Source organism: Bufo gargarizans, chromosome 8 (assembly GCF_014858855.1).
Source record: "Bufo gargarizans isolate SCDJY-AF-19 chromosome 8, ASM1485885v1, whole genome shotgun sequence".
Taxonomy (NCBI): domain Eukaryota; kingdom Metazoa; phylum Chordata; class Amphibia; order Anura; family Bufonidae; genus Bufo; species Bufo gargarizans.
The window spans coordinates 185,269,955-185,290,678 of record NC_058087.1 but is presented as its reverse complement, the minus strand read 5'-3'; the positions used below and the strand labels follow the sequence as shown (position 1 = coordinate 185,290,678).

The window sequence follows — 20,724 nt, the reverse complement described above, 5'->3', positions numbered from 1 at the left end:
CCCCTCAGGTGCGTGACATGTACTAAACTGCATGAAACTCGCAGCCAAACTGCTCCAAAGAACTGAAATCGATGAGAAAAAAAATTCTAGATTATCAAATGGCAGATCAAAGGCATATAACGGTTTCCAAATAAATGTATATTCATAGATATGGAGTTTAATTTGTGAGACTTTATTCTGCGGAATTGACTCCTGCGCCGTCCGATCCACGACACAGGGATCGGTTGTTTAATCAGCTTTAGAATAAATGTCAGGAGGAAAATATAAAAACTGTGGGCGGAGAATATGTTAATGAACAGCAGAAGGCACCAATCAGGCGAGTTATCGGATATCCCAGAAAGGTCAGATTAATCTCCGGGTGCGGCTACATTAGCGGTTGTACAAACATTTCCATACACGGGTCTAGTGATGGGATTCAGATCTGCATGCCTTTAATCAGGGGGAAACGGCAGCAAAGCTGAGGCCGAGTGTCAGAATCAATTACCGCAGTCGGACATTTAAAATTCGGAGTGCATCCTCTACTGGAAAGAGGGGTGAATGCATGAAACTTGACGTAAATGTGGGAAAGTAAAGGAAGGATTCATCGGCTGGTGTGATTGACGCCATACAAGATGTGTGTGCATCATGTCTGCATCTCCGAAACCGGAGCCTTCGACTGAGGAGCGGTTGTCAGAAAAAGGTAGACGGCATATTGTATGGCTAGTTAGTAGATGCCGAAAATGTGCAAATCTATGGGGTGAGACTGCTGAGCGGGGCCAGTGGAAGTGGCGTGGTAACTTCTTACAGACACCGGTCATAGTAGTCAGACGCCCTAGTAACGCCCAATCTGCCATTAACATTTTTAAGTGAAAAATAAATCAAAAATAAATCTATTAACCCCTTCCCTGCCAAGGATGTTTTAATATCTCCAGACAGGGAAGCCCTTCAGTAGCCAAGGAAGTATCCGATCCATCCTTACTACTAAAGAATACTTTTTTTTCTTTTTTAGTATGGTTTTGCTATATTTTGTAATTTAGGTTTTACTTGTACACAAAAGTAGAAAAACGTTTTCATGGCTACGGAAAGTGTAAAATGTTCAACAATGCAGCAAAAGGGGCTGTCCAGGATTAGACAAATATGGCTGCTTTATTCCAAAAACAAGACCACTCCAGCCCATGGGTTCTGTCTTGTATTCCATGGGGAACGGGGCTGAGCTGTAATACCACGCACAACCTGCGGACAGGGGTGGTGGCTGTTTTGGGAAGAAGGCTGCCATGGTTTTCTAATCCTGGGGGAACCCTTTTAAGGGGGTTTTCTGACATTATAATGCTGATAACCTATCCTCTGCATAGGTCATCAGTATCTGATCGGTGGGGTCCAACACCCGGGACTGTCTGAGGAGGTAGCGACGCTCTAGTGAGCAACACAGCTTTCTCAGCTTTTCCTAGGCCAGTGACGTGGCCTAGCCGCAGCTCAGCCCCATTGAAGTGAATGGGGCTGAGCGCAATACCAAGCACATCCGCTATACAACGCACAAAATTAAACTCCTGTACTCCACTGGATTGCTTCAGGGGTTACGTTTATTAAACAAGCGGTTATTCACTAAGATTACTGAACGTTTTCAGGAGTTTGACCTGGATGAGCCGCACTGGGTAGAGGAGGAGGACGGCTGGAGCCTAGAAGAATAAAGCTTGTGGCAAAGGGTTAAAACACCCTAAGTAGCGCTTACAGAGTGGACACTGTGGCCCTAGGTCGGCGCAGTGTGCAATTGGGCTAATGCCCTAAGGAAATGGCTATACAATGTACGGTGCTGTGCTTGGTAAGCTGTGAAAAGGCAGTGGTGCTCACAGGAGTGCCGGTGCCTTCTCAAAACAGCTGATCGGCTGGGGGCCCGGGTGTCGTCAGTATTAAAATGTGAAAAAACCCTTTTATAGGTGTAAAGTTCCTCTTCATCTCCATCTCCATGACTTACTGGAATGTGAGGTAGTGGCACACGTCCATTGGCTTTGGCACTTTCTTGCATTTCCCGGCGATGTTGCTTCCGTAGTCTGTATGGCGGGATCCCATCGCTGTAATAAAGAGAAAACAAACATGAATGCGCTGAGAGCAGGCAGAAATATCACCAGTAACTTTCGGCTGTGGCGCTGGGTTAGAGATTCTGCATTGGACTAGAATCAGGTCAGGGGTCTGTCTTTGTGCCTGAGGAGAGGCTAGCCGCAGTTTATAACGACTTCCGTCTTCTCAGTGAGCGCAGCGCAGTGAACAGAGGAGCAGCAATGTCACTGCCACTATAGGACCTGGGGATTTACCCATGGTGTTTCCTATACATGCTCCTGTTATGGTGGAAAACGGCAAAATACATAATTAAAAGGCTTGTGCCACTTCGGTTGTGACCCCCACCTATCAGCTCTTTGAGAATGCCGCGGCCTTGTCCCCGCTTACCAAGCACAGCGCCGTACATTGTATAGCGGCTGTGCTTTGTATCGTGTTTGTCTCCATTCAATTATATGGGACTGAGCTGCTACTGAGCCACGTGACGGATGAACCTAGGAAAAGCTGCAAGAAGGGTGCGGCGTCAATGCAAGTGCTGGGGCCTTCTCAAACAGTTGATCGTGGGGTTCCCATATGTTAGACCCCCCCCCCCCCCAACGATCAGATACTAATGACCTATCCTGGCCTTTGAAAACCCATTTAACTTTCTTTACACGATAAATGCCATTTGCTGAAGCGAGGCAACCCCCTTTAAAGGTGAAAGAAAGGGTCGCAGCTGACCGGTGGGAACGAGGGGTGTTAGACCCCCTCGGCTGTCTAACAATAATGGCTTATCCTGAAGATAGGCCATCAATATCAAAATCCTGGACAACCCCTTTAAGATCATAACACTGGTTAAGGGGTTAAAAAAAGGCTGGTAGAAATAAACATATATAAATATAATGCGTATATATTGAAGGCGGTGGCACTTACACGCTGCTGTCTGTCAGAGACATGGTATCCGCATCGCTTGACATGCTCTGCTGTTCGCTGTCGTTGGCACTGGTGGCGGGTGCCACCGCATACCCAGTGTTGACATAGTAAGGGTTAACCGGCTCCCTCCATGTCCCCGGCCTATTAGAAGAAAGAACAGAAAGACATAAGCCTTAAAATGACTTTTATAACTTTAACCTCTTTTAGGAACGGTCACAAAACAAAAATATACATCACCAGCGGCTCTCCAGCTGGTGCAAAACTACAACTCCCAGCATTGCCCTGACAGCCATGGGCTAGGAGCTGTAGTTCTACAACAGCTGGAGAGGCGCAGGTCCGTCAAACTGCTGATCTATAAAACGTGGCACAGGAGGGAAGAGACGCAAACTTCCCATCCATAACCCACTGCCGGGGATTTGTGTGTTCACCTTCTGGTCCCGGCATCATGGAAGTTTCCATCACACGGAACCGAATGAAGATTCGCCACAACAATCGGCCCTTTGATCACGGAGCAAGACAAATATTTGGGATGTTACTGATGAGAACAGACGTTTTTCCGGCTTGTGGAAACGGCTCGGCGTCTAAAGAGAAGGGCTCAGGGTTTGGGGCATTTTCTATCATTTTGGAAGATTTTACCTATGATCAGGAGCGTTCACCCTCATGTATCACTGCAAACGAGCACCAAGATCCTAAAAAGGGGGGAACCCAGTGACCTGATCAGGATCTGTGTAAAATACTGCAAATACTGAGGCCGGGCCGTACCCCAAGATTTTACCTCGACCACAGGTGCAATGAAGTCCTAGAGTCAAAGGGGATGTCACAAAAACAACAATTATCCACATAAGAGGGGATGAGTGTCTGATCGGCGGGGGTCCCATACCTGGGATCAACACCACAACTGCACGAGAATAGGGGGTCCTGTGTCTCAGCTTTCAAGGAGCGGTGATTATGCTTGTCCACTACACCTTCATTCAACGCACGGGGATTGTACTCTGTTAACTGTTGCAATCCCATAGAATTAAATGGAAATACATGACCATGACTCCGCCTGACAACCGCCTTCCGACTCTCCCCGACAGCAGGTGCGCAGGGAGATAAGAATTGGGCAGTTGGATTTCAACATGCCTGATCGTTTTGTTTTTAGGGAGATGAGCTGCTGCCTGGAGTCTGGAGGGGGCAGAGGTATCTTCAGTGGCTTATTACCACCACAGAGGTCAGGAAAACATGCACACTCGACCAAGCATGCATGTCAGAGATAGCGGCAGTGTACACTTATTGCAGTCAATGGAACCTGTGAGACTAAGGAGTGACATGCTGCTAAGGGACACGATCACTGGAGGCCAGCCATTGGCCGCAGCAGTGCATGCGACCCTGTCCAGGCAGAAAGTTTACATGTAGTAGGGGGCACAGTAGTCACATAGCTGGAACAGAGGTGGGGTGCAGTTAAAGGGGTATTCCCATCTCAGATAATGGGGGCATATCGCCAGGATATGCCCCCATTGTCTGATAGGTGCGGATCCCACCGCTGGGACCTGCACCTACCAGAACGAAGCGATAACGCTGTGGCTGGAGGACCCCGTATTTCCCGTGGTCCTTCCACCAACCAAAGGCGCTGCTCCCATAGAAGTGAAAAGGAGCGCACCGCAGCCCATGCTCCCATTCATTTCTATGGGGCTGACGGCAATAGCCGAACCAGCATTCGGCTATTTTCGGCGGCCCCATAGAAATGAATAGAGGGCGGCTGCGCATGTGAAGTGCACCCTCTGTTCATTTGCCGGCTCTGTTCTCATTGTAGGTGCGGTGGGAACCGCACCTATCAGACAATGGGGGCATATCCTAGCGATCTGCCCCCATTGTCGGAGATGGGAAAATCCCTTTAAGTATACTTCAAGTCCTGGTAGGTGGGGGGGGGGGGGGGGGGGGTGAATATATAAAATGTTTTAAATATATGGACAATATATAGGGGTTTTCAAATGCCCCGCTAGTACTAAAACTACCAAGTACTCCCAGACAGTCCCGCACTAATGGTTCAGTTTCCTTCAGTTTGGACTGTTTTCGCGAATTACTGCCGGAAGCTGGTTTTACGCAGCTTCTGTTCAAAAGCTCTTACTTCCACTATCAGTGCGGCCGGTGACTGGTGGAGAAAAACACCAGGCGGTGTCGGCACTGCAGCAGCGGGCGTCTGAAAGGGGCGCATGTGACAATTTGTCATTTTAAGTGACATGACGCTTATATATCAGTGTTATTTAAAGGTGCAAAAAAACGCGGATGTTTGGTTCAGAGCAGGGCTCTGTCTCGTGGATCGAGTTTTCCTCTGGAGGCAATGAATTCAGTGCCTCATACTTCTGTCAAATGTAGAGAAAAAAAAACTCCTCATTGTGTTCTATTCCTACTAGGGGTTGTGTCAGTCTTCACTGTGGTTCAGTCATTCTTATGGTCCATTCACATATCCGCCATTTTGGAGAAGGGTGCGGACCCATTCACTTTCAATGGTTCCACAAATAATGTGGACGCCACACTATGTGCTGTCCGCATCCGCACTTCCGTTCCGCAGCCCCACAAAAAACTAGAACATGTCCTATCGTTGTCCGCAGCCACGGACAAGAAAAGGCATTTCTATTACAGTGCCGGCCATGTGTGGTCTGCAAAACACTTGCGGACATGTGAATGAACCCTAATCATGAATAAAGGAGATCACAAAGCGCAACACTCTGCGTTTCGCCCCCACACGGACGGAGGTTACGTTGCATTGTTCTGAGATGACATCGACACAGAAAACCTTCCACCTTTTTCTTATTTACTTGTTTTCCACCCCTGACCTAGAATCACATCTGGAAGATTTTACGTTAGGCGATTTCCATTCCGGGGTGTAATATGTGGCGCGTGGAGACCTGCGGGAGAACAGTAACGGGTTATCCGGCCCAGATGGATCGGAACTAGCGCCAGGAGGAAGAGGAGGGCAGCACCCAGGGGAGATCAGCTGATTGCCCCGGGTCCTGCCACCCTGCAGACGAAATGGCGGCCATTCCTATGCGCGGCCGTCCACACCATACAAGGACGGCCAGAACAGGAGCCACTTGTGCGGAGCAGCTGTGTTGTGGATCATAGGAGGGGTTCGGAGCAGAAGACCCCTCTGTTTGATGTCCATGTACCCTAGCTGGGTATATGGACAGGGGCAGGGGCGTAGCTAATGGCTCATGGGCCCTGGTGCAAGAGTTCAGCTTGGGGCCCCCCTTCCCTCAGTACTTTGTGGCCAAGGGCAGGAAGCGCATAGCCTTCATACTGCCCGAGGCTAAAATTGAAACGGCACCCCTGCCCCCATGCCAAATTCTTGATTTAACCCCCTTCCATTGAGCCAAAGGTGTAACTTGACCAGCATAGACTTTCTATAATACTGGTGTCTTCTTATGCGGCACAAGGGTCTTTGGGCCCCCTCAGGCTCCTGGGCCCGGTAGCGACTGCTACCTCTGCACCCCCTATAGCTACGCCCCTGGACAGGGGATGATATAAACCAGTAGCCACTACTAAAGGGAACTTTTTGTATACATTCAGTTCAATGTAAAACTGGTTAGCTCCCTCTAGTGGTGGGTGATTGTTGTCCAGGATTAGAAAAACATACCTGCCCCTCTCAAAAGACAGTGCCACGGCTGTTTACAGTTTGTAAGCGGTACTACAGCTCAGAGCCACTCATTTCAAAGGAGTATTCCCATATGGGACCATTCATGGCCCATTGAAAAGATATTCCGTAAGTGACAAAAAAATGAATCCCCGAAGTGGAGAGCAATGGCCGAGTGCGCTTGCTCAGCTATTATCAGAAGTTCTATAGCACTAAATGGAGAGAACGCAGCACATGCACAGTGTGCTCTCTGCTCACAGATTGTTGAAACCTGACCAGGTGCAAGACCAGCACCTATGAGACACTTAAAGATGGGACAAACCTTTTAAAGGGGCTGTCCGAGATTTTGATGGCCATCAATAGCAGATCGGTGGAGGTTTAACTCCCAGAATCCCCGCTGTTTGAAGAGGTTGGTGACCTCTTCCTAGGCCAGTGTCACATTCATCAGTCACGTGGCCTAGGAAGAAGAAATGAATCACCATGGTCATCATTCACGAGACTAAATGTTGACGGCAATGAGCCCATGAGATCAGCGTGGACCCCTAATGTGCCTTGATTATGCAAAAAAATAATAAAAAAAATTGCTAAATCCAGCATCAACGCGATGACTTCAGACCGTCGTCAGGACTTTTTTCTCTCTGGTAGCATTGGTAGCATCGAAGTACAAAGACAGGGGAAATTTTTTTTTGACTTTCAGCAAATGTATTTCACAGGGGGGCATCCAGTAACCTGATCTGATGGGCTCTTCCTGATGACTACAGAGATGGTGGAAGCGAGCGTCGGGAAACGCGCTGTGTAAAGCTGCCTTTGTGTAAATAACAGTTAATGACTTCCCAGCCCTGTCGTGTCGCTCGGGGCTGTCACCAGCAGACTGGTACGGGGTAATTATTCCTAATGATAATTCACTTTCCCTGACGGTGCGGTTACATGATGGTGGTGGAGGAGGAGGAGGATGGAAAAGGCCTCTCGCTGGCGCTCTCTCTCCGGCCATGCTTTTCTTTCCTGTCAGCTCAGCTGGAGGGGAGGAATTTACAAATGGATCCAGTATGACTATAAACGGGTTTACGCAAGCTGCTCAACCCCCCACCCCACCCGAGAGCGCGGCCTACTCAGGAGATAGATTTACACAAAGTGGCTGAAGTGAAACGCGCTTTGTGCCTCATTGCCTGTAATGAAACCTGAGCACGGGGGCCGGTGGCGGGCTACAACCCACCACTACCAGAGATACATGAGAGACAAAGCATGCCGAACATACCTCCATGGATGCACTGTACAGACATTGGAGAGAGCCGGCACCATGACACTAGGGCTGCAGTAAACGATTATTTTAGAAATCGAGTATTCTATAAAAAAAATTACGACTAATAGAGTAGTCTAATAAGAAAAAATAAAATTAAATAAAAATGTATACCGTTTTCCTTAATAAACACTCATTAGACCCCCTGCCATCAGTCCCCAATACCCTTCATTCCCCCCTGTGCAATTGCATCCACCACCCCAGGGCCATCAGCTCTCCCACCATCAGCTCTCCCACCACCATCAGCTCTCCCACCACCATCAGCTCTCCCACCACCATCAGCTCTCCCACCACCATCAGCTCTCCCACCACCATCAGCTCTCCCACCACCATCAGCTCTCCCACCACCATCAGCTCTCCCACCACCATCAGCTCTCCCACCACCATCAGCTCTCCCACCACCATCAGCTCTCCCACCACCATCAGCTCTCCCACCACCATCAGCTCTCCCACCACCATCAGCTCTCCCACCACCATCAGCTCTCCCACCACCATCAGCTCTCCCACCACCATCAGCTCTCCCACCACCATCAGCTCTCCCACCACCATCAGCTCTCCCACCACCATCAGCTCTCCCACCACCATCAGCTCTCCCACCACCATCAGCTCTCCCACCACCATCAGCTCTCCCACCACCATCAGCTCTCCCACCACCATCAGCTCTCCCACCACCATCAGCTCTCCCACCACCATCAGCTCTCCCACCACCATCAGCTCTCCCACCACCATCAGCTCTCCCACCACCATCAGCTCTCCCACCACCATCAGCTCCTCCTGACACCCAGAGTGCACAGCGTTCATGCAGAACTTCAAATAAATAGCCAACTATTTGACGCATAAAGGCCTCATGTCCTGTGCGAGCGGATCAGAGGGGGTCTCAGGCAGGACGCCACTCCTCCATAATACTGTAACGCTGGGTTCAGACCTGAGCGTTCTGAAACGAGCGCTCTGTATGCGCGATTGTACGGGCGTTTACAATCGCGCATACAGAGACTGGCGTTCACACATTGTCGCGCGTTCCCGAATTTCTATGTGCGGGAACGCGCGACAAACGCCCAAAAAAAAGCTCAAGCACTTGTTTGAGCGTCGGGCGTTTTACAGCGCGATCGTACGCGCTGTAAAACGCCCAGGTGAGAACCATTCCCATAGGGAATCATTGGTTCTTGCCTGTTGTGCGTTTTACAGCGCGTAGGAACGCGCTGTAAAACGCTCAGGTGTGAACCCAGCGTAAGAGGGTATATGGGTTGTCTTTGGGAGATGACTCCTTTAGGATAGCAAATCTGCCCCATCTGGTCGTCACACTTCATGACCGCTCCCCAGCCTAAGGATGAACATGTAAAAAAGCGTCGAGTGGCAGTTTTTTTTTTTCTCGCCATCATTTTTTTTTTTTTTCTGATGAAGTCACATCAGGGCTTATTTTTGCACTATTTACTAGCGTGTTACTGTTCTTCTATGGGTCAGATACCAAAATGTCTAGTTTTTACCACTTCTGCACAATATTAGCACGCCTCGTTATATTGTCGCATTCCAAGAGTCAGAACTCACTCATTTTTGCGCTGATGTAGCAGTTTTCTGTGGGGCGAGAGGTTTTCATTGGTTTAATTTTTGGGGTACATGAGACTTGCTGATTAACATTTTTGGGGATAGGGCTGAATAGGTAAAAAAACAAAAACAAAAAAAAAAACACAGCTTCCTCCTTTCATTTTCCAAAGGAGCTGTGCAAAATGATAGGCGGTATCCGGTGGGTTGCTATGGGCAACTAAGCCAGTTCTACTTTACACCAGTTTGATAAACGACCCCCCATTATTTTTATAATGCACTGGCATACCCTGTATACCAATGCATTATAGCCTTTCACTGTCCCAGGGACAGGCAGTCTGTTAGGCCGTGTCTGCTGCACAATCTAATAGATGTATGGTCATGCCAGTCCAGGGCGCCCTTGTTAGGTCCCCAGCTGCCATGGTCGATTGTTTCAGAGGGATCCCTGCTCCTCTAACTGCCTAGGTGCCACGATCGCTGTTGACTGTGGCATCTACGGGATGCATTGGGCATTGTAATTAACTCTGATGCCGGCCATTACAGCAGGAACCCTGTTTCAGTCATTGCCAGGCTCCTCCATACTGCTGTGTTCACAGTCCTGCTGCCCCACGCCACGGTGGGCACTGAACAGACTTATACAGCACTCCGGACAAAGGAAAGTCTCATGCGCAGAAGACTTTTTTGTAAAGCGTAAAATTGCCTGTCCAGGCGTCCATGAGGTTATGCGACCTCTGAAGTGACCAGTCTCCATGCAGTACCACTCCCAGGGAAAATCAACGTATGTAAATGCATGTGCCAGGTCTGCCAGCGCTCTGCAGGCAAAGAGATAGGAAGCCAAAAGCATTTAAAAGTTTGCAGGTTGCCATTCAAACCAATCGGCGGTCCATCTAATGCTTGGACGTGCCAGGTCCTCTAGGGCAAGAGACGCTCTTTGCACTCTGGATAACATATCACTTACATTTCCTAAAAGTATTTCAAAAAGGGTGCAAACCAACACGGAAAATAATCCTGACGGAGTGCGGCGCTTACATGAGAACTCGCCGGACGCCAGTTCCTTTATGCTTACGGGCTAATAATGAGAATCCTAGGCAGCAAATCACCATAGACCTGGGCTCTATGTAAACATGTCATCAGCTCCGAGACTTCTGAAGCCGAATGAAAAGCGCTTTGTGGGGGAAAAAAAAATAAAAAAATCAAAGGCAGCTTCCCTGGCAGCGACCGCACGGCACGCAGCGCTCTAAAAATCTGGGTATAAATATAGTAAATAGCGAAACTCTGTTCCGTTACTTCATGTAAGATGGAAAAACTGGCAAGCTGTCATTTCTGGAGGGATCGACTTTCCACAAAAAAAAAAAAAAAAAAAAAAAAAAAAAAAAAAAAAAAGGAACTGGAAAGGTCAGCCGATTCCCCGGATTGGTAAAAACGAGCGCAGTATTTCCAGAGCATCAAACGTTTTCCTTGCACAAAAAAAAAAGAAAAAAAAAAAAAGAATTGCTGGAAACTGTGAATCACGCCGGGGAAGACTTTGAAGTCGTGTCTTGTAAGTGAGTAGGAGAAAATAAAACGACAGCCGCTCGCATCAGCAAAAGCGGATCGTCATAGTAATGAACGCACACATTCTCACAGACATCTCGCAGCACATAAAGCCGCCATATAGGTCCCCTGCCCTTTCATGTGTGATGAGGTCACACCGCTCAGAACTTCTATGGTCAGAGCTAAAAAAAGAAGAAGAAAACATCGGCAGACGGCAGGGGCCTGGCGTCAGCTCTGCGCATCTACTGAAGCCATACAAGCAAAAACAAACCACAGAGACTGCCCGGCGGTCCGGCATGATGACATCCTCTGGCATGCAGTCAGAACTGGAGCCTATGAGAACAGAAGAGCACAAAGGAAAGAAAAAACCAAAATGCAATGCAGTAAAATGCAATCTAGTGTTCCCTGTTGTCAGCCGTTTCAGGAACAGGGAATGTTTACACCCATACTTGCTGGTTGTCATGACGACAGATGGCTAGGATATGGCGTCACTTCCACTATTCCTGAGAATGAAGGGGCCACAGTCCCTGCCTTTCTAAGCTTTCACCCGGCTGCAGTGAAGGGGAGAAAAGTGAGGGTGACCGCTCTAAAAATCATTCCTGAAGCCCCTTCATGCTCAGGATCACACCTATTGTAATACAGAGCATTTAAAGGGAACCTGTCACCGGGTTTTGTGTATAGAGCTGAGGACATGGGTTGCTAGATGGCCGCTAGCACATCCACAATACCCAGTCCCCATAGCTCTGTGTGCTTTTATTGTGTAAAAGAAACGATTTTATACATATGCAAATTAACCTGAGATGAGTCCTGTACATAAGAGGAGTCAGGGACAGGACTCATCTCAGGTTAATTTGCATATGTATCAAATCGTTTTTTTTACACAATAAAAGCACACAGAGCTATGGGGACTGGATATTGTGGATGTGCTAGTGGCCATCTAGCAACCCATGTCCTCAGCTCTATACCCAAAATCCTGGTGACAGGTTCCCTTTAACTGTTCGTATTAAAATCAGCCTGTTAAACCCTGCTCTGACAGGGCCTAACAGGCTTCCATAGAAGGCAGGCCTGGAAGCCATTGTTAGGTTTCCGGCTGACTTGACAATGCAGGGGAATGTCAGTGACTCCAGCAAACCCTTATATGTATGTCATGGTTATCATTCATCGAAGATCTAAGGGGTTAAACAGCCGGGATCAGAGCTCTCCCTGATCCCACTCGGTGGCTGCAGCAGGACACCAGCCGGCAATTACAGGCGGTGAATGCACGGGAACAACTCCCGTGCCGGTGGCATCAAAATTATGTACATGTGCGTCATTTTGTGTAGATTGGTTTAACTTTGGGGTACATCCTCCTGTTGCACTGGGCTTTAGGGGGGGTTCAGGATATTAACGATCTATCCTCAGAGTAGGCCATCAGTAGCACATCAGTTTCAGGGGGGGGGCAGACACTGTATCCCCCACAGATCGGCAGTCTGAAGGGGTTGTGGTGCTTGTGTGAGCGCGTATTTATGCGGGTATTCTACCGGCACGCCATGCATGTATAGTATCAGTGGTACAGGGTGTGCACCTAAACAGGACAAAGCTGCAATATCCTGCACCGCCGCCACTTACCGCAGGTAGACAGCGGTGTAAACACTGACACCACACTGCCTGCACCAATGCACAGTCAACCTCGGCAGGGGGTGCCAAACTGACTCCACAGCCAAGTCTACAATACAGATTCACGGGTTACATGGCACAATACACACTGGGGTTTAAAGCTCATTGCATCTCTGTTTATAATTAACAGTTTTGCCTATTTTTCGTCAAAAAGTCTCTTCTCCTGTTCGGATAGTTTGTTACAATGTATCGGTGTATGTAAAACGTATCAGTCTGGACTCCAGACTGTTTTAGCTCCAGAATAAAGTGGAGAGGTTTTCACCACACCGACAGGACGTCATCACCTGCGTTCGGATGTTACCGTCACTCCCACAGAGGTTGAGTGGATCGGTAACATGTACTCAAACGTCCCTCCACTCTTCCCGTGTGGGGAAAGGAACTGGGAAACCCCTGCAATCTGTGGGACCCCCCTCCCCTCCCCAACATATGATCTACCATCTAACAAGTGTTTAGGTCAGGGATGTCCAAGCTGAGGCTCTCCAGCTGTTGCAAAACTACAACTCCCAGCATGCTCAGACTGCCTACAGCAGGGCATGGTGGAGCGCCGCAGGTGGGCCATGCCTGGGCTAGGTGATCAGCATGCGGCTGGAATACATAAAACCGGATAAATCCTTTAAGCCCACAATTTGCAGTTTCTTGGCCTCACTGATTACACTGCTTTCTATGGAGTGAGCACGTTAAAGGTTTATTCAGACGCTGCAAGAAGAATAGTTCCGTGAACTACTACGACGCACCGCCCTCCAGTTATAGAGGGGTCTACAAAACGATTTTCACTGTGAAATGAATCGTTTTTCCAAGTTAAATGGACTGAGCAGTGACCTAAACAATAGCTGGTGCTCCGGGGCGTTCCCTGTGGGGTGCACGCAGACGCTTCCCATTTTTTCATTAATAATATATTGCAGACAGGGAATAATAAAGGCTGTGACCGAATGGTGCACCTGCTCCACCGTGTCACGTCCGCAGCGCACAACTTTTCTTACAAAGGAGTCCTGCTTTGGTGGACAAGAAGATAAAAATGTCTTGTCAGCAGAGGAATGCTCCACCAGGACAAGGCCACTGTATGACGCCACAACCTATGAATTAATCTGAAATGACACGGTCATAAAAGCTGATCGCAACCGCAGAATGTCCTAATGCCTGAGCCCAGATAGACGTCGTACAAAACTAGATGCAATCATCACCGGACTCCTCCAAACTGCGGCGTATATAACCAGCTGCCAGCTTTGCTGCACACTGTACATACATATGACACACCGGCTGAAAGTCAAAAAGACGCTAATGGCTTCTGCATCGTATGTAATCGTACACAAGCAAGCAAAGATTTTAAAAAAGGACCTGACTTATTAAGGCTGGCGTGTGCTACGCTGGTCTTAATAGGGCTGGCACGGGGGAGCAAGCATTTAATTAAATGCCACCTCTGGCAGTCGGTGCAACAGACGGATATTGGAGTTGCCGTAGATTCCAGGCATTATTTACGCCGGTTTCTGCCGTGGAAGAAGGCCCTGGCGAGGGCAGCATAAAAATTCTTATTGAGAATTAAAAGTCCAAATGGCATAAAAAAATAAAATAAAAATAATGTATCAGAAAACCAAATTTTGCAACTTTTTAAAATGCCAGAAACAGGAGTGGGGGGATTGACAAATTCCTCCCCAAAATGTACAGTAATTAAAGAGACGCTGTCACTAAGGAGGCATTTACAAGCACTGACTGAGCAGGCAACAATCAGATAGGAGACGTTCCCTCCCGATAACTGCCTGCCAGACAGAGGAGGCAAGAGCTGCATTTCCATAGCAGTAGCAATTGCTTGTCCTCATACATGACCATTGTATGTGGGAAGCAGATTGCGGCACAATCGACTGCCCAGAAACTGTGATTTTGGTGCCAGCATAAACTCTTATTTCAGCAGCCAATAGCAGGCCGTGATGGGGAAGAGCCTCCCTAGCATCGCAGGAGACACTAGGGAGGCTCATCCCTGTCGCGACCTGACACTGGCTACTCCCCCCTTCGGATGTTTTGATCCGCGAGATAAGGAGATGAAGATGCGGCTCTGCAGGGATCTAGAGTGACACGGGTGCCAGGGAGCAGGAAAGTATAATGCATACGAGGGGGGGGGGGGGGGGGGGTTATAATAGAGGTTGGATAACGCCATCCAGGTTGTGGCGTGGTCCCCTGCGGCGGAATCTTCAGAGATCAAGTGCCGTACATTGGAGATGTGATTCTAGTCTGGGGTTAGAACCTACTGCTCATGCGCAAGTCTGAATCTCTCCCCACAGAGCTAACAAGATATTTTAGACTGGCGCATGTGCTGCGGGTTCTAACGCTGGGCTATTATCGCGTGCCCAATGTACGGCACCTGATCCCGGGGATCGCGGAGCAACCTGGAAAATCCCTTTAACTCCTAGAGTCAACTCTCAACTAGTTTGCAAAGTGCAAGCAAAGTTGCTCCTGAGGAGCTCGGCCGCCCAGCCTAAATGAAGATTTGGGCATTTCAGGATTTATTCACACATAAACCCCTTTAATCGTTACACAGAAGATAACTATTGGCATTACCGACACATCGTATTGTCATTCATTATAACCGTAACACACAACATGGGGTATCATAGGCCGTACCTGAACTCTCTCCCATCGCTCCGCCGCCTCGCTGGTGCGGTACAATGTGATGCAGCTTCCAAGATAAGTTGCTGGTTGATTCTGTTTGAGGCGATGGATTCTCTTTCACAGTCGTCATCCACCGCTTGGTCGCACTTCCATTCCTCATCTTCATTAAGAGTAGGTAAATATCCTGGTGGAGCCTTCCCCGTCCCAGACCCCGAGCTATGGTCACTGTAAACCTTAGGGCTTTCCCCACCTATCGTAGTGTATTCTAGATAGATATCGGATTTAAGGAACACTGGGTAAGTATTGTCTTCCATCATCGACTGAATCTCCATTTGGGCCTGGTCAAACATGTCCGGCTCGATTTGCTGCCTCAAAACACAATCCTTAATAAAACTTTTAGTTGCTGGTTTGATTTGCCGGGAGACGATGGCATTATTGTCCAGAATGTATTTTTTATAGATCGCTTTGGCCAGTTTGAGCCTTTTTTCCACCTTGGAGTCACTAGGCTCCAGCTTCCGAAAGCCGCTGCAAGCGAACCAGAAGTCGAGCAAATCTCCACAGTTCTCCTGCTGCAAAAAAGTTCGGAAAAGGTTAATCCCATCCTGATCATCGAGCAGAGAGTGCAACGATTCAGCCCATTTTAAATAAGGCGGCGTGGGAGAAGCGCTGCCCTCGGGTTCATAACCCAGGTCGAGATCCGGCCGCCTCGGCGTCGCCGTCGAAGTCTCGTTTCTGATCCCATCGCTTTTGGCGGAGTAACAGCTGTGGCTGAACGGCCTAGTCTCTGCCGTGACCAGCTCTCCTTCCTCTCCAGGGACCGGCGGTCTCGGTGCATCTTCAGTAAAGCTTCCCCCTAGATCCAAAGGGAAACCTTTCCGTTGGACACTCATCTTGACGGCACTGGATTCCAAGAGAAGGATGAATATGTGGATTCAATATCTGTTCATTTCGAGGCAAAGGCCCCAGAGAAAAGTTAGCCTCCTGCAAAAAGAAAAATGGTAGGAGTATAGTCAAGTCAACACAGCACAACATAAGATATACGGGAGCAGCAAACAAGGACACATTACCACTGGCGACAGCTGGACGGAAAACTTACGAAAAGCCAATAATAAGAACCTGCATCAGGGCTGGACAAATCCCAAGGGTCTGGTATCAAATGCACCTAAAACTGAAAGTTGCTCTGCACCCAGATCTCAATGACTCCTGAAATGAGCAGCAACTGCCCTCTGACAAAGAAAATCCTGGCTTCTCTGAGGAAGAGTCCAGTCCTGCTGAGGCCCTGAGCGCGAGCCTTCACCCAGGCATTTAATCACTTCCCCCGTTTATATTCCCTCCACTAAACTGAAAGGCTAAGGCCCCTTTCATCTAGACCTAATTTGTGGCCGGTCACTGGTATAGTCACATAACAAGCGACGTGCTGTTCTCGCCGACTCATAAAAAAGATCCAGTACTTTGAACTGCGGAGATGAAAGAGCTGCAGATAACAAGGAGTCGTAAACATTTCTCTTGACAAAATACGTGATGACATAAAAACCCGAGCCCGATCTAATCCGCCGCTATCTACATGAATCATAGCACAATGTACACACACAGACCCGGCCAACGCCAACCCAGTCACGCCAAGAAGGCCGACAGAGCGGCCCGAGGTTTGGCACTGTGTAGTCACCCGATGACGGGGACAGAAAGAAAGACAGACTGAAATATTGTGTCAATCCATGTAGATTAATACGGAGCGCCCAAACACAACAAAAAAGTAACACTAGCCCGGCATATTGACAATTACTGGGAATCTACTTAAAGGGGTTGTCCACAGAGCGGCTGGTGCTCAGCAGTGAATGGAGCTACGCAAACTGCACAGTGCGAGGAGTTAGGGCTCGTTCACACGACCGTTGGTGTCCCGTTTCCGTATTGCGGAACCGAAATACACGGGCACCTTTCCGTTGTCATTCCGCGTCACGAATGCGGACTAATTAATTTAAATGGGTACGCAAATCCGGAGATGCGGAACGGAAGCACGGAATAGAACACTAAGGAGTGCTTTCTGGGGTTCCGTTCCGTGCCTCCGCACCTCAAAAAGAAAGAACATGCTCTATCTTTTTGCAGAATGGAGGGATCGTGGACCCATTCAAGTGAATTGGTCTGCAATCCTCATGCGCCTGCCCCACAGAAGGTGCCTGTGCATAGCGGATCGCAATTTGCGGTTTACAGCACGGGACACCAAAGGTCGTGTGAATGAACCCACAATAACAGCGGAGCACCAGCGTTAGGCACGCAACCGAGGTGTGTTTTGCGGTACGCAAATGGCGGATCCGCAAAACACGGATGGCGTCTGTGCGCGTTCCGCAATTTGCGGAACGGCACGGACAGCTTTCAATATAAATGCCTATTCTTGTCCTCAAAGTGCGGACAAGAATAGGACATGTTATATTTTTTTTAGCGGGGCCACGGAACGAGGCAACGGATGCGGACAGCACACGGAGTGCTGTCCGCATCTGTTGCGGCCCCATTGAAGTGTATGGGTCCGCACCCGATGTGGACCCAAACAACGGCCGTGTGCATGAGGCCTTAAAAGGGGTTGTGTCACTACAGCAAATGCCATTTATCATGTATTGTGATCGTCCATATTACCTCCTTTGCTGGTTTGATTATGGCATTATGACCATCACAGATACGAGGTGGGAGCTGCTGTGCATACATGGTGATGGGCGCTCCTGTGGTACCGGCCACCAAAGAAGCCAGTGCTTTTTCCTATAGTGTGCAAGCACGACCACCGCTGATGGACTGCAGGGTGGTCGTAACCATGGAAACGAGCAGTGTATAACATGATGGAAAAACGAATCCAGCCAGCAAAGGAGGCAATATGGAGAATCACAATACCTCACTAAGTGCCTTGTATTAACTTTCTCTACATGATAAATGCTGAAGTGACAAAACCCCTCTAAGGGAATTGTCCAATCTAAACATTTAGGGCATATTGGTAGGACGCAGAAGAGGGTCCCACTCCTATCGCCAGAACAGGGATCCCAATGTGAAGAAACCACTGCGCATGCGCTGCGTCCTCTCCATTCGCTGCAGTGAGAATGCTAGAAGTAGCAGAGGCGACAAGAAAACGCACAGTATATAGTTTGATTCCACAAATGTGATGCGAACCAAGCCTTAGAGGACATGTCCATGCAAATCGCGTGTAAAGGGGTGGACTGCAGAGGTCACATCACTGCGGCAGCCTTCCTGCAGAACCTATGTGGCGGCGCAGGGGCTCTTTAATGTCTATGCCAGACACATACATGCTCAGCCGCCGAACCGAGTGTGCATGTGTATGGGTGGGGAAAGGGGAAGAGAGAAGGGTCCTGCCATCTGGACAGCCTTGCTCTATGTTCACATGGCATTGTGCAAAACCAAACACATTGAAAAGCCTCCCACTGAACCGCGACTTTATGAAGGATTCTGTATGCAACTGATTTCACGTACAGTTGAGAAGCGGCAGGTGCTTTTTAGCGGCGTTCTCCATTGAAGTCAATGGGGAAGGCTAAAATAGGCTGCGGTATACATATAGCAGCATTTCTGTCTTCTGACCTGGAGATACCAGGAACTCCATCATCGTTGCCCGGTGGTCTCCCAGCAGGACCTCAGCACACCTGCCCAACAAGCCCCGCCCACAATCTGACAACAGGGGACAATATGTATTTTAACCCTCTCATAGCTGATCAATATATGTTCTACTTGCAGACAACCCCTAAATAGTTACCCTGTAAACAATAACACCTCTACTGACATCACATGACTCCCATGATCCAATAGCTTTCGAGCCCTATTAAATAAGGCCAGCGACATCGGTGAGTGATACAATGTAACCAAAGGGGCTGGTCATATAAAAATGTAACAATCGCACATTTCCCGGAGTCCCCTTTTAATTAAAGGGAACCTGTCACCAGGATTTTGTGTATAGAGCTGAGGGCATGGGCTGATAGATGGCCGCTAGCACATCCTCAATACCCAGTCCCCATAGCTCTGTGTGCTTTTATTGTGTAAGAAAACAGATTTGATACATATGCAAATTACCCTGAGATGAGTCCTGTCCCCGACTCATCTCACGTACAGGACTCATCTCAGGTTAATTTGCATATGTATCAAATTGATTTTTTTAAGCAATAAAAGCACACAGAGCTATGGGGACTGGGTATTGAGGATGTGCTAGCGGCCATCTAGCAACCCATGTCCTCAGCTCTATACATAAAATCCCGGTGACAGGTTCCCTTTAAGACACAAGAGCACAGTTCCCAGAGGACCAGGCCTACATCAGGAATGAAATGCCAGCAGCTCTGTTGGCAGTTGTAGTTCTGCAACCAGCGGCGACCAATGCCACAGGCGATATTTAAAGGAATTCTCCACTACAGCAGACGCGCAGCTTATGGAAACCGCCCAGGCAGACAGTGTTACCTACGGAGCCGTGATCGCCTGGCCATACGGAACAATCCCTTTAAGGCTTGGTCACATGACACATTTCGGACAATTCTAACTATGCGAATAATCGGTCCACGTCTTCTGGTTATCGATCACCCTCCGTTTTGACATACGCAACAACAGCGTAAACTTTGCAATCAGCCACACATTTGGCGATATCTAATATTTCCCTGTCGTACGCTTTGTCCGTGGCGCAATATCGCGAGAAAAAAAATAACGCTGCACGGATCCAGAAAAGTGACACTAGTTCCATACGCAAAATTACTACGGATGAGAAAGATTACGTCAAATCACATTGAAAAGAGGGTATAATCGCGTTTGGTGCAAAACCTGTGCCTGAAAAACGCATCATGTGACTTGGGTGATTAGGAAGACGTGCAGAATGGATAAATAGAGGAGCGTTTAACCCTGGCACCAGCTAGAGGGGCCCCGGGCAGAGATCTGCGCTGGGGGCCCGGTGCTGCAGGCGGCCGGTGAGAGCAGACACTACAGGCCGTGGATCTCCGGCCTGTTCGGAGCCCCGGGGCCGAGCTCCACACTCCGCGGCCTCCAGCGCTCGCCTGCGAAGTTTCCTCCCAGCAGGATGACCCCCCTCGGCTCCCGTCACACACTCACCTCTCCCTGGAAACAAGCCGGCTCTCCTCCCGGGATAGTGCACCGGGCCCTCGTCTTCCTCCGCTCCAGCGCCACCCATCAAGCTTACAGCAGCAGCGGCTGCGACTGAGCAAGACCGAGACGAAAACAAAGCACAGGCTGCGGGCCGTCAGCCATACCCCGGCGAGCTCCTATTCGTGAGTGCGCTGTGTGTGTGTGTGAGGCAGAGAGTGAGCAGCCTGGACGTGCGCGCCCCCGCGTCTGTGCGTCAACGGGGAGGGAGGGGATGGGAGCGCGCACGCAGGCTGAGGCGCGCGGCCGATGTCGCTCCTTATCTTCCCGCCACAGGCGCGTGCCCCTCTCCCTCATCCTCCTCCTGACTGGAATCCCCAGTCACCATTACCATGGCCTGTCCTGTCACATAGCTCCCTGCTCTGAGGTGAATGTTAGGGAAGGGAAGCCTGTGAAGCCAGTTTCCTCCTAA

General features: G+C 49.1%; 1 protein-coding gene across 3 annotated transcripts in view; it reads right to left on the bottom strand.

The window, feature by feature from the left end:
- Positions 1–20,468, bottom strand: part of AXIN1 (axin 1) — a 34,307-nt gene extending 13,839 nt beyond the window's left edge. For all 3 annotated transcript variants that reach the window (XM_044304114.1, XM_044304116.1, XM_044304115.1), the window contains exons 1-4: positions 20,262–20,468; positions 15,198–16,166; positions 2,944–3,084; positions 1,952–2,048 (exon numbers count right to left, since the gene is read on the bottom strand). In XM_044304114.1, the coding sequence (XP_044160049.1) occupies positions 1,952–2,048; positions 2,944–3,084; positions 15,198–16,075 (1,116 nt within the window). In that variant the 5' untranslated portion in view covers positions 16,076–16,166; positions 20,262–20,468. The remainder of the gene's footprint in view (positions 1–1,951; positions 2,049–2,943; positions 3,085–15,197; positions 16,167–20,261) is intronic.
- Between the last annotated feature and the right edge of the window lie 256 nt (positions 20,469–20,724).